The sequence below is a fragment of the Pseudorca crassidens genome, chromosome 21 (genome assembly GCF_039906515.1).
Source record: "Pseudorca crassidens isolate mPseCra1 chromosome 21, mPseCra1.hap1, whole genome shotgun sequence".
Taxonomy (NCBI): domain Eukaryota; kingdom Metazoa; phylum Chordata; class Mammalia; order Artiodactyla; family Delphinidae; genus Pseudorca; species Pseudorca crassidens.
This window is the reverse complement of record NC_090316.1, coordinates 10,506,360-10,519,761: the sequence shown is the minus strand read 5'-3', so window position 1 is coordinate 10,519,761 and position 13,402 is coordinate 10,506,360. Positions and strand designations below refer to the sequence as shown.

The 13,402-nt window shown below is 41.3% G+C and overlaps 1 protein-coding gene across 2 annotated transcripts in view; it reads left to right on the top strand.

Moving 5' to 3' along the window:
* UNC5D (unc-5 netrin receptor D) overlaps nt 1–13,402 on the top strand; it is a 591,371-nt gene that overhangs the window by 467,952 nt on the left and 110,017 nt on the right. For both annotated transcript variants that reach the window (XM_067721525.1, XM_067721526.1), the window contains exons 5-7: nt 1,602–1,782; nt 2,626–2,793; nt 4,566–4,730. In XM_067721525.1, the coding sequence (XP_067577626.1) occupies nt 1,602–1,782; nt 2,626–2,793; nt 4,566–4,730 (514 nt within the window). The remainder of the gene's footprint in view (nt 1–1,601; nt 1,783–2,625; nt 2,794–4,565; nt 4,731–13,402) is intronic.

The window sequence follows — 13,402 nt, the reverse complement described above, 5'->3', positions numbered from 1 at the left end:
GACAGATTGTTAACCACTACACCACCAGGGAAGTCCCCAGTAAATCCCTTTTTATAGAAGCCAAAAATATTTATTAGACCAAATTGCTGTCTAACAGACGTTACTTGATGATTGGCAATAAATTAGAAGTCTTTAGATACAAACATGAAACGAGCCAACTAAAGCCAGCTTTCAATTATCTATGCTAGTGGTGGGCAGGGAGGGTATGGTGAAAAGAACCCAGATGCATGTGCTTCCATGTGGTGTCTTTTTGTTGTAGTCATTGCCGTTGCTTTTTGTGTTGAATTACCAATTTTTTGGTTGTTTTTTTTGCGGTACGCGGGCCTCTCACTGTTGTGGCCTCTCCCGTTGCGGAGCACAGGCTCCGGATGCGCAGGCTCAGCGGCCATGGCTCACGGGCCCAGCCGCTCCGCGGCATGTAGGATCTTCCTGGACCAGGGCACGAACCCGTGTCCCCTGCATCGGCAGGCGGACTCTCAACCACTGTGCCACCAGGGAAGCCCTGAATTACCATTTTGATGTGTCTGTTAAATTCCCGTGTATAACACATACTGATAACTAGAGCTAAATGGTTATTGTCAAACAAGAGCTGCGTCTGGTGCTACCGAGATGGCATGAGAGAGTGGAGACGTTGTTTAGATGTGGTAGCAAAGGACAAAATGGGGAAGGAAGGCAGTTAGGTCTGGGAAGACTGGTCTGCTTGATGAAATAAGAGATGTAGGGATGGTGCAGCCTAGCTGTGGGGAGGATGAGAATCCAGGGAGTAGAAGGTCTCATCTGGGTCTTCCTCAGGTGTCCAAGGAAAGAGAACTTTGGACCAAGGATAGGATTAGGGTGGAGATGGAAAGAGGGAAGTAGGTTCTCTAGGAGCAAGCTAGAGAAAACAAACCAAAGATGGGACTAGCCTACGCTCAGAGGATATGAAAAGTGAGCTCCTTTGGAAGGGAGACAGGCTTAGATGTCTGGGGTGCCTGATCCGACCTAAATGTCTGCTGAATCCCTGAAGTAGTAACATAAATGATCACCAAAGAAACATATCCCCAAAAGCAGGGAATATTGAGATCTGAGTTTCATTTATGTGCCTATGATTACCCAAATCTGTGTTACACTGGCCTTTAGACACCATCGCACCTTTGTTAAAATGTGTTTAAGTGGAAACATATTGACTTCAAACGCTGTCTGACAACATAATATCCTCTCCGCACAAATTACAAAGTCTACATATATGTGTTGATTTTTCTGAGCTCCATTTTGGGCCAGTTATTAAAATATCATCATCATCGTCGTCAGAGTTGTAACACAATGAAATATAATGAAATGACCTAATTACAGTCTTTCCTCTCTCCCACTGCATTTTTAGAAAATAGGTCAAAGTCAATAGGATATTTACGTTCTCTTCCGGCCTCCAGTTTAGTAGCTTGAGTGTTCATGTCCTGAGAATACCAAAAAGGATGGGATATGGAATAAAGATTTTTAAAAATCATTGTTGCTCCTCTGAATGTTAGGTACAGCTCTCTCCCATATGCCCTAACTGCTCATCTTCCAACTCCAGGAAAGTTCTTTTTTTTTAATGACTTATGAACATTGCTGTCTTCTGATAGGTGGAATGGCTGAAAAACGAGGAGCCCATTGACTCTGAACAAGATGAGAACATTGACACCAGGGCAGACCACAACCTCATCATCCGGCAGGCACGGCTCTCGGACTCCGGAAATTATACATGCATGGCGGCCAACATCGTAGCCAAGAGGAGGAGCCTGTCAGCCACAGTGGTGGTTTATGGTAAGACCAACCCAAAGGCCAGGAATGGATAGAGAGGACAGAAAGCAAAGAGGTAGAGGGAGGTGCATTTCATTAAAGCTTTCAATGTTTAGAACGGAAAGGACTTTGGGGGTTATCCATTATAGCGTTCTCTCCTGCCTCACCCCTTTGACAGGTGAAGGCAGATGCCTGTTTCTCTTTCATCCAGAATTGGACTTCTGGAGATAGTCAGTGACATTTTCGATCTCTTTTCAAAATAATTTAAAAAGTTGTTTGTTTTCTTCCATTGTGTTTATATTTGAAACGAAATGAGGTGGGCAACTTCTGCTTCCCACTCTTCGCAAACCGAACATCCACCCCCCCCATCTTCCCCAGACCTGCTGTTGGCACCTCCTCTCCTGGCATATGAAATCCACCAAAAACAAACATGACTATTTGCTGAATATCTCAGGTATTGTATAAATGAAATTCCCAGCTATTGAAGTAAAGGGACTCCCTTCCACAATAGAAGAGCCCTGGGATTTATTTTTGAAGCATTTAAAGTTAATAGAAATTCAAATGCTGACATTTTCTTCTTATACTCCGGATTTTCAAGTGCTTTAGAGATACATTGATGAGTTCTTCCTATGGTTCATCATTTCCTTGCAATGCAAATTCTCTGTATCCTCCTGTATCAGAAGAGTAGATTGAGGGGTGGAGACTAGATCAGCCCTACTGTTGCCTCACGATGGGGCAGCCGGGGAGGGTCCCCGCCAGTCTCTTGGTACTCAACTCACAACACAACTCACAAGTGGCTTGCACATAGTAGGCAATCAGTAAATACCTCTTTCCTTTTTTTCTCCCCTCCCCATTTTTCTCTCTCAGTGAATGGAGGCTGGTCTTCCTGGACAGAGTGGTCAGCCTGCAATGTTCGCTGTGGTAGAGGATGGCAGAAACGTTCCCGGACCTGCACCAACCCAGCTCCTCTCAATGGTGGAGCCTTTTGTGAGGGAATGTCAGTGCAGAAAATAACCTGCACCTCTCTTTGTCCTGGTGAGATATATGTAGATTCCCTTTTCCCTTCGGATCCACCAACATTATTGGGCTGGTATGAAGCTTTCAGTAGAACCTTCCTTTCCAAAGTTACCATCTTCCAAGTTCTTCGAGTGGAGGCTTTGTCCAAAGTGCTAATGTGGAACTCATTGTAATAGCAAGAACATGGGTGAAATACCTCTGTTTGGGGGCATAATTTTTTTCTTAATACTCAGATGACCCTAGACACTCACCATCAATAAGCCAAATGTTTTGACGTATTTTTATACTACCAGTGTTTGATTGGGCCAAGCCATTCCCTTCTCTCCTCGGGTTCTCCTATTTTGTAGCATTCATCTCTATAATAGGGATTAAGTGAGTTGTCTATGAGCACAAAACAGGTACCAAATCCTTGACCTTTTATCATCAGTCACCAATCAACTAACCTCATCAGTTTTACCTTTGTATTTATCGGCAATATAATTGGCAGAGATTGTATCACAGCAGTTTCCATTTCGAATGTGGGCTCTGCTTGCCTTCCTCTCTGAGTAGAGAGAGGTTTCATTTACCAAATATGGCTTTTATGAGTTCTTTTGCTCATCTTACTGCCTCTCACCCAATTTATACAATGAGGAGTAGCTGAGACGGAAGATGACTTTCTGAATGAAAAGCATATCCTCCCACCGAGAAATCAATTGATCCTGGGTCTCACCTGCATGATCAAACATTAGCTCCAAGGACACTGGACCAGAGACTCGTGTCTTTAAAATTGCGAGTCTAGTTCCACTCAAAGCTAAGGCCAGGCTCTCACCAGCAGCATATGCTTGGAGCTTTGTTTTGAATTTGCATTCCATATACATTTATTGAGTGCTTACTATGTGCCAGGTACTGTGCAAGATACGTGTATACATGTAATGTCGTTTAGCTCTGTGTTGTGATTTTTATGACCCCCAGTTGACAGAAATAGTGAAGTCAGGCTAAGTGCTTACTTAGGGTGCTTCACCCAGAAGTTGACAGAACCAAGATAAGGACTCAGACATTTTGCTTCAAGTTCAGTATTTGTATTTTACCCTGCTCTTGCCTAGCTACTCTAGATTAAAAATGGCAGTGTCTTCAGTAACCCACATAACCATGGTTGGCCTTTTCCTGGGAGATAGTGGGACACTTGTCTCCAACAGCTGCCATAATCTCTAGGGTGGTTTTCTAGGAGAATTAGATTCAGTTTGTTCGTTTCTACGTACAGCAGCAATGCACGACCCAAGAAATTCTATTTGTGTAAGTCTTGGCGTCTTGGGGTTTGGCTGACCTGTTTCAGTTTAATACTGTCAGTATATATGGGTTTAAGTTTTTCTTATTGAGGGGCTTTTAGGACTTGAAGAGCATTTATTCTGCTCTCTGTTCTAAACCATGAACCCACAAGGAAGCGGTGATTACCAGTGGTTCCTGCACATAGTGTATCTGTCCATCTAAGATGCATTTGGGCATGAAAGATGGGGAAAGAATGGATAATAACATTATTAGCTAACCCAAGGGCATGGGTAATTCAAATATTTGCCCAAATTCAGTAAATTGGTCTCATCCTGAAATAGCAAGAGAATTACGCCACTGCTTTTGTTAGCCTGTCTCTTTAGGAAAGAAACCACGGAGAGAAGATAAACACATATATTATTTTGTTTTTGTGGTGGTGGTGACGGTTTAAAATCCAGCTCTAAGAACAACAGCAGCCCTGGGGTGAGTCTCCCAACAGCTGCCAGATTCATTCTAACGATGGTTCCCTCTGTTTCCCTTTGAAGTGGACGGGAGCTGGGAGGTGTGGGGAGAGTGGTCAGTCTGCAGCCCAGAGTGCGAGCATCTGCGGATCCGCGAGTGCACAGCCCCAGCCCCAAGAAATGGGGGCAAATTCTGCGAAGGCCTAAGCCAGGAATCCGAGAACTGCACAGATGGTCTCTGCATCCTAGGTAACACCTTCTGTTGCACGTCTTCCGTGTCTGTCCAGCATAGGAAAAGAAATGCCGTGACCATTAATTCGGTGAAATAAGTTCACAGAAAACAAAATCTTCCAGAGCCAAGAGAATATGGGTGAAAAGTGTCGAAAAGTAGACAAAGAGATGTTTAGTAGAGGTGGGGTCATTTTAAACATCGTTATCACTGTCAGTTCCACAAATGCTATGTTTATGATGGACGTAACCGGATATGATCTGAAGATACATGATGAAAGAAAATGAGTTAGGCTTTTGAGCTTAGCAAGTCTTTTCTTTTAGGGGCCAGCATTTTTTGGTTTGGTGAAATTCTGATACAGATCACCATATGCTTGTATTTCTCCCAGGAATTTTACAGCACTATCAAGTGTTTCGTGGTCCTCAGGGACCATGGTTCTGGAACAAAGGGACGTGTTGTGACTGTTGCCTTACAGATGGGGGGAAAATATGGCCCTGAGGAGGTGGGTGGGTTTTGTATCAAATTGGTCTGGCAAGGCAGGAAATAGAATGCTCATTTCAGAACTCCCAAGCCTTTGCTTTATTCCCGAGATTACATTACAGCCATCTTCAAGTGACTGTCTGCCTGGTTATGAAAGTATGGGAGGGTCAAATAGAGCCACATAGAGATTGGTTTTAATTTGGTGCTGTCCTATACTAGCTTCGTGGTCTTGGGCAAGTCATTTAGCTGCTTAACTTCTCTGACTGTAAGTCCCAAAAAAGTACCTATTGTTGGTTATCGTCAAGGCTCAGTGATAAAATAATGTATTTGAATATTTCATGGAACAGAATAGGTGCTCAGTAAATATCAGTTCCTTCTCTACTTGCCCTCTCAGATGTGCTAAGGTGTATTTGATTTTTCTTAGATCCTTCAAAAACAGGAGATTCAAGGCATACCTATTCTCTAGAACCAGGTTGCCTTCTTGGAAAACATCCAGCAAAAAAGAAACAGTGTAGTTCAATAGTGTGTCATCTTCTCAGGAATATATGTCCTTTTTATTTGGGAAGATTATGGTATGAAGGAAACATCTAAGTTGCATTTTTTTTTCTGTATCAATATGACTAGCTGTGCTTGAAAGCATGCCTCTACAAACAGTCGTATTTTCAAAATAAGTCTAAATGGTTAATACATTGAAACATTGAAAGAAGCACTTTCTCATAGCCCATAGTTCCTTTGTTTGCTGGTACTACTGCTGAGTAGCCTGCGTGTGTCAGATACAATACAAGGGTCTGTAACTAAAGGGAACTTACCCACCAGTCTCAGTGATGAAAGGGCCTGCTCTCGAATAAATACATCCCGTCCCCTTCCTAAATGTAAGGAAACATTTTTTTAAAATCAGCTGTATTGATGTCTAATTTACATATGATACAGTCCACCCATTTTAACTGTGCAGTTGGATGAATTTTGACAAACATGTACGGTTGTATACACCATCACAAATAAGACAGAGAACATTTCCATTAATCCCCAAAGTCTCCTCATGTTCTTTTGCAGTCAGTCCTTTCCTCCTACCCCAACCACCTTCTACTTTGTTTCACTTGACATAATGCTTTTGACGTTCCTCCATGCTGTTACCTCTATCAGTAATTAGTTCTTTCTTATTCTTTAGTACTCCATTTGATGGATCTACCACAATTTGTTTATCCTTTCATGAGCTGACGGACGTAGGGTTGTTACCATTTGGGGGCTACCATGAACAAAGCTTCTATGAACCCTTGTGTACAGATCTTTGTGTGGACGTGTATTTTCGTTTCTTTTGGGTAAATACCTAGAAGTGGGATTGGTGGGTCATATCATAATTAGATATTTAACTTTATAAGAAACTTTCCACAGTCGCTGTAATCATTTAAATTTTTACCACTAAGACGTAACTGTGCTAATTGTTCCACATCTTTGCCAACACTTGGTATTGGTCTTTTTAAAGTAACTCATTCTAATGAGTAAGTAGATTTGTGATTTTAATTTGCATTTCTATAATGGCTAACGATATTGAGCAAATTTTCATTTGTTTATTGGTCATTCATCTATGTTTTTTGATGAAGTGTCTATTCCAGTCTTTTCAAATGTAAGGAAACAACACAAATTCATTAGCAAGAAGTTTAAGGAAATGTGTCTCTGGCCACCCTTGACTACCACCAGATTTATCTGAAATATACCTTTAAGGTATGACTGTTTTTAACATGTTTGTAAACATATTTTTCCATTGATTAGGACTGTAGTTAGGACTCTAATCTCATATATCTTCTAAAAAGCTGTTGACAGTATAACTATGTGGCTACTGATTATAGTTTAGATGATCATTAGACACTTTTGAAATATTAGAAATAAGAAAGTACTGGTTGAATTTTAGATGACCATATAATAACCTTTCCTAACAACCAGCAACTGAGCTTGAGCTTGGGGAAAATTCTATGAATGTCAAGCTTCAGCCTTGGTTGACTGACACTTAGAGTTACTGATTGAAGACAGACAATGGTTAGCTCCTAATGTGAGAAAGAATTGTTATCAAATATGTAAATATTATTCATTTGCACTTGTATTGCAATAGATAGTTATTTTTTAGTTGAGTAAGAGTTATGTTTAGGGCTAAAAGGAATTACCAGCACTAAGAGGATAGTGACCAGTCTAGATCCCAATTTTAAAATCTGAGATATTGTATTCATCAGGGTTCTCCAGAGAAACAGAACCAATAGGATACGTATATAAGATACAGGCTATAAACATACGCACATACATACATACATATGTAAAGAGATTTATTATGAGAAATTGGTTCATGTTATTATAGAGGCTGGCAAGTCCAGAATCTGCAGAACCAATGTCCCAGTTCAAGTCCAAAGGCTGGCAGGCTGCTGTAGAGCCAGGAAGAGCCAATGGCCCAGTTCAGAGGCTTTCAGGCAGAAGTCTCTCGTACTTGGGAAGGATCAGGACTTCAGCTGATTAGATGTGACCCACCCACATTATAGAGGGCAATCTGCTTTTCTCAGCCTGTCCATTTCAGTGTTGGTCTCATCTGAAAACACCCTCACAGACTAATGTCTGACCAAATATTTGGGCACCTCATGGCCCAGTTGTGTTGGCACATAAAATTCACCATCATAAACGCATATGTACTTGGGAAGTCCCAAAGCATATTTCTTTCCTTGGAGCCAGTCAAGCCGAGGTTCAGGAAATTGCTTTAATTACTGAATGAAACCCTTCTTTGGACATTGCCATGTGTGGTTTTAGTCTCACATGTGCAGTTTAGTGGATACGCTGTTTACATTTTCCAACAGTGGAAGTCAAACGGGTAGGGAAACAGTGAGGTTTAGGCTATGTTCAGCACTGAAGGTTGAGAGCTCTGTGAAATCCCCTCCTGAGTTTAAAATGCTGTGTAAGCCTTTCCCTTCTGTTCAATCTATTCGTTCCCCTGTTCCCTTTCCTCCTTAAGCATGAGTTTTTCTAGCATTCTTTGCCTCTGTAATATGCATATTAAGATGTCTGTCAGACGTGATCAGAGACTCTTGATGGCTACAATGACTAAGCTTCGTGATGGAAAAAGAGTGAAGCCTGTGAAATCATAGAGGTGAATGAGATGTATTTACACATCAGTGGGAAAGGGGTATGTATGTATTCTGCCCTTTTAGACAGAGAGTGGCTACTCATGTCAACAAAAATGAATAGCATTTTACTATCTCTGCGGGAATCAATGAACAGCAGTCTAGTTAGATGATGCCAACATCACTCTATGCTTCTAGCTGGTACCTCGCCAGGGTGCTCTTGGTGAAACTAGCTGTGCTCTCAGGATAGAGATCCAGTGAAGGTTTGGTTTGATTAAAATAGCATTTGGCAACAGCTCTATGGAGCAGTCGCTTCCTGAAAGATCTAGGTCATGTTCCAATTTGGGGATTTCCTTCTTTTAAATTTTCTTCCCTTTATGCCAGATACGACCCTAAAGCAAGTCCTCAATTCCCAACTTCTCTTGGCAGTTACACAATGACATTGCTTGGCTGTTGGATGACCTACAATTCTTTGCTTTTATTTAGCTCTCAACAAAGCATCTGGATTCCTTTTTTTGTCCCTGAGGGCTGCATTCCTCCTAGAGATGGAGCTGCCAGCTCTGAGTGATCACTTTAATATTGGGGTATGGTTGTTGCTAGGTCGGTTGTGACTGTAGCACAGGACCTTAGTGTTATGCTATCCCAGATGGCCACACCTAAATGCCCTCAACAAGGAAAGAAATGCCCCAAGACCGGGGAGTGTAGGATTGAGCAGTTGGTACCAATAGCAGTGAGTCCGAGGTTCCAAATGACAAGCATAAACTAAACATCCAGGGCCTTTACGCTAGAACAGTTCTTTTCGAGGAAGATAATTACATGGGATGACCGTCGAGAGACAAGAACTCGTGGATCCATGTTTTTTAAGCATTAACATCAAAATCAGGTAGTTTTCTGACCGCTGTCCTTCCTACTTGCTGAACTTAAATGCTTCTGTGCCGGAGGATCACAGAAATGTCCATGTAAATGACATGTACGTTCCTCATTGGCAGGAACAGAAGGGTGAAAAGTGGGGTGTTTAGTTTGAGTCTGAGAAGTAAGGGGAGCCTGCTCCCTCTCCTTTTTATTCCAGCAGATGAAAAACTAAGGGCTTTGGCTTCAGAGGACTGAGTGAATCTGCTTCAGAGGGGATTAGTGCCCAGATGTGCAGTGAGAACGAAGCCAGAGAAATGTCACAGGGACGCAAAAGAGAGAGGAAATCTTCAAGGCTGAGCTACCTGATAGCTAATCAGTCCTTCTTGTCAGGATGTGAGATAGGTCATTTCAACATTGACAGTTCAGAAATGGAAAGATCAGTTACATCGTGCTTTGTTTTCATTTCTCCTGCGTTACACTGATAAGAAAAGTTGGAGGTGACAGTTTGGAAACCCCATCAAGGATAAAGATGTCTATACAATAGCAGGTTCAAATAAACATCCCCAAGCTACATCTCATAATCTAACCACATTGTCTGTTGAACTATCTACTTAAGTGACCTAAAGGAAGCACCTGAAAAGGTGAGCCTGTAATCACATCAGAGTACAGGTTGCCTTGGAAGCATTTTCTCATTGTTATCCATTACAGTAATTACCTGGGTCCCTTCCCTGTATTTCTTTAGGGCACTGAATAAGAGAATATTCACTCCAGAGTTAGCTAAGTGCATCCGAAACAACTCTTACTTTTTGCTAGTGGTTTACAGAATATCCGTTTCATATATAAGATTATAACAGATGGATGTCCCTTTACCAAAACGAAAACCGTCATGTCCTTTCTTTGGGCAGAGAGTCAGGAATCATATTGGACTGTTCTAAAAACTTTTTGTTGGATAAGGTCATATTTCAGGACCTGCTGCACTACATAATTGGTTAATTATAGCACAGTAAAATTCTATATAGCAAAGAAATAAAAATGGCATCAGCAAGATAACATGCTAGCACAATGCATTAAGTTGTCATGAAGTTTCCTACTGCTTGTTAATTCTCCCAAGTAGTTTTAATGTTAAAAACCCATTTCCATTCCATTTGTAGTACATAGTAGGTATTCCTTTTTCCATGAAGATTTTCCCTAGAAATACCCAATAGCTGCCTTTCTGCATAACAAACAATTGATTAATTCAGAGTTGCCTTTATGTAGACAGCATAGAAAATGTGGATATAATATTGCAGACCCACAGGAGTGATAAGAATGTAGATTTGGACATATGTGGTGTCATTAGCAACTTAGCCACAATCTCTCTCCCATGCCCCAATAATACTTTCCCGTTATGAGACCCAATAAGAAGACCAGTGAATAACACGCTTTAACGAGACAGAGTGAAGTGGCTCATAACAGAAGTTTCCGTTGTGCTTAATTAAAAAAGAAAATAGAGATAGCTCAATACTCATATGTCTTAGTGAAAGCATTTTTTTTAAATTCTACAAGGCTAAAACTTTTACTTTTGTGCCTTGTGGTAAGAGGATTTGAACTCTAGTGCCACAGCCTGTGTGGAATTGAGCATAAAAAGGAAAAAGAATGAGCCATATACAGCAAATTACCATAAAATGTCTCCGCTTTGTCATCCACCCTCTGTGGACTTTTCTGCATTTATGCCTTGTTAACAAGAAGATAAAGACAGCTGATTGTCTTTTTGAGCATCATCCCCCTTCCAAGTAAGGACTGACCTTCATCCATTGGCCCATTGATGATTGATATGTATTTAGTAAACCACTAAAAATCTGTGGCCTCAGGCATAGAAAATAAATTTATGGTTACCAAAGAGGAAAGTGGGGTGGGGGATAAGTGAGGAGTTTGGGATTAACATACACACACTACTGTATATAAAATAGGTAAATAACAAGGGCTTACTGAACAGCACAGAGAACTATACTCAATATTTTGTAATAATTTAAAAGGGAAAAGAATCTGAAAAAGAATATATATATATAACTGAATCAGTTTGCTGTACACCTGAAACTAACACAACATTGTAAACCAACTATACTTCAATTTTAAAAAAATCTGTGGCCTTTCTTTTCAACCAGCTCTGAAACAAGGACTTAAGATGCCTTTTTTTTTTTTTTTGCGGTACACGGGCTTCTCACTGTTGTGGTCTCTCCCGTTGCGGAGCACAGGCTCCGGACGCGCAGGCCCAGCGGCCATGGCCCACGGGCCGAGCCGCTCCGCAGCATGTGGGATCCTCCCGGACCGGGGCACAACTCCGCATCCCCTGCATCGGCAGGCGGACTCTCAACCACTGCGCCACCAGGGAAGCCCTAAGATGCCTTTTGTGATGCAGGAAATTTTCCCTCTGTCATCATCATCTCTTTATTTCTTCCCAGACGTGTGCCACATGTACGTAGTCATGACAGGGTAACCTACATAAAAATTTCCTTCTCAGCTAATAGAAACCAATGCAATTATTCTGTTTCTTTCTTCTTCTTTTTCCTATTCCTATCAACTCCCCCTGACCCACCACCACCATATTTCCATATGAACGTTTACACTGGGCTTACGTTCTTTTGGTGGAATTGGACAGGAAGTGCTGTCATACTCCAGAAACGTGTCTGGAAGATTGTTTATCTCTGAGGCATCTTGTTAACTTTGTTCATTTTATGAGAGGAATTGAAATAAAACACCTCTCCTGTAAATAGGAAGGACTTTAACATCAAATTTGGGCAGCTGGAGAACAGGATACATAACTCCATATCACATTACTTAGAGAGGGTACACACGGTACGCACATCACATTAGAGAGAGAGGAAGAAGACTAAAACAAAACCAAACAAAACAGAACAACCCCAAGAAAACCAGATAGACAAATAAGAACAGATCCCCGTGACAGTGTAAACTGGAAACAGAAAACCCAGTAGAAAGCTTAAAAACATTTCTTAAGGACGGGAAATTTTAGCCACAGGGCCAGATAGTTGATGGGAATACAAATTCATTACAAAGAAAAGAGAAATATTTTGTAGATGGCATCCCCATCTACATAGGGAAGGCACTGGCTCCTAACTGGGGATCACGAGAAGGTACAGAGGTTGAGTTTCCATGAGGGCTGGCCCAGGGTGGGCCTGGGTTGAGCTGGCATTGAGAGCAAAGGCTGAATGGCCTTCCAGCGTCCTCTGTGATTCTGAGTTGAGATGTTATTCTCCTTCTGAAAAATTAGAAATGGACATGAACCTAGAATTGAGAGAAATGAATGAGCTGAGCCTATAGGATTTGAACATTTATCCTATAGGTAACAGGTTGAAGAATCCGGGCTCTGGCGTCAGATTGCTTGAGTTTGAATTTCGGTTGCAATGCTAGGAGCAAATTTCTTCATTTCTCTAAGCCTAAATTTATTCCTCTATAAAAGAAAAGTTATAATAGTGTCTATTACAAAGGGTTCGTTTTGAGGAGGAAATGACCTAAACCATGCAAAGCATTTGACATCTGTAGTAAGCACTCCATTTGTGTAAATAATAATAATAATGTGTGTGTCTTCTAGTAAAGGGATTCCTGTGGCAGAAGAAGTGTGTTTTCCATGTCTTGTGGAAGAGTTGACAAGTGACACTTTAGATATTTTGTTAAAACATTTCCTAATAGTGTCTAATGAAATAAAATGTGCTTCACATTAAAATCTATGGGACACAAATTGTGTTCTTGTATGAACCAGTTCTGAGGGGTAATTTGAGATATACCGTTAGTTGGAGGAACACGGTTTACAAGGACCCTAACAACTCATGAGGATTCTTCAACTTGGTGTCAGACCAAAGTGTCAATATCCTTTCCCAGAAACGTCTGAGAAGTAGCTGAGAGAACAGCTCTTGATTTTCCAGTCTTCCTTTGCAGGGGGGATTTAGTTATGAGGAGGAGACAGACCAGGTGATCTCTGAGGTCCCAACAAGTCCTAAAATTCTATGATTGTAACAACTAATTAAAAATAACTCAAGGGGAAGGCCCAGGAGAGAAGCCTGGATGGTCCCCAAGTGAGAAAATCATTCTTCATTATACTGAGAGCTTCCCTCGTGTTATGAAATACACATGTTCTAACAATTGTGTTAGAAAATAAATTTTCATAAAGCAAATCCTAATTTGTCAACACACATTTAAAGATCCTTTCTCACTGGTGGGGGGAAAATCCCCACACGCACTACTAGACCATACACAATCTCCACATC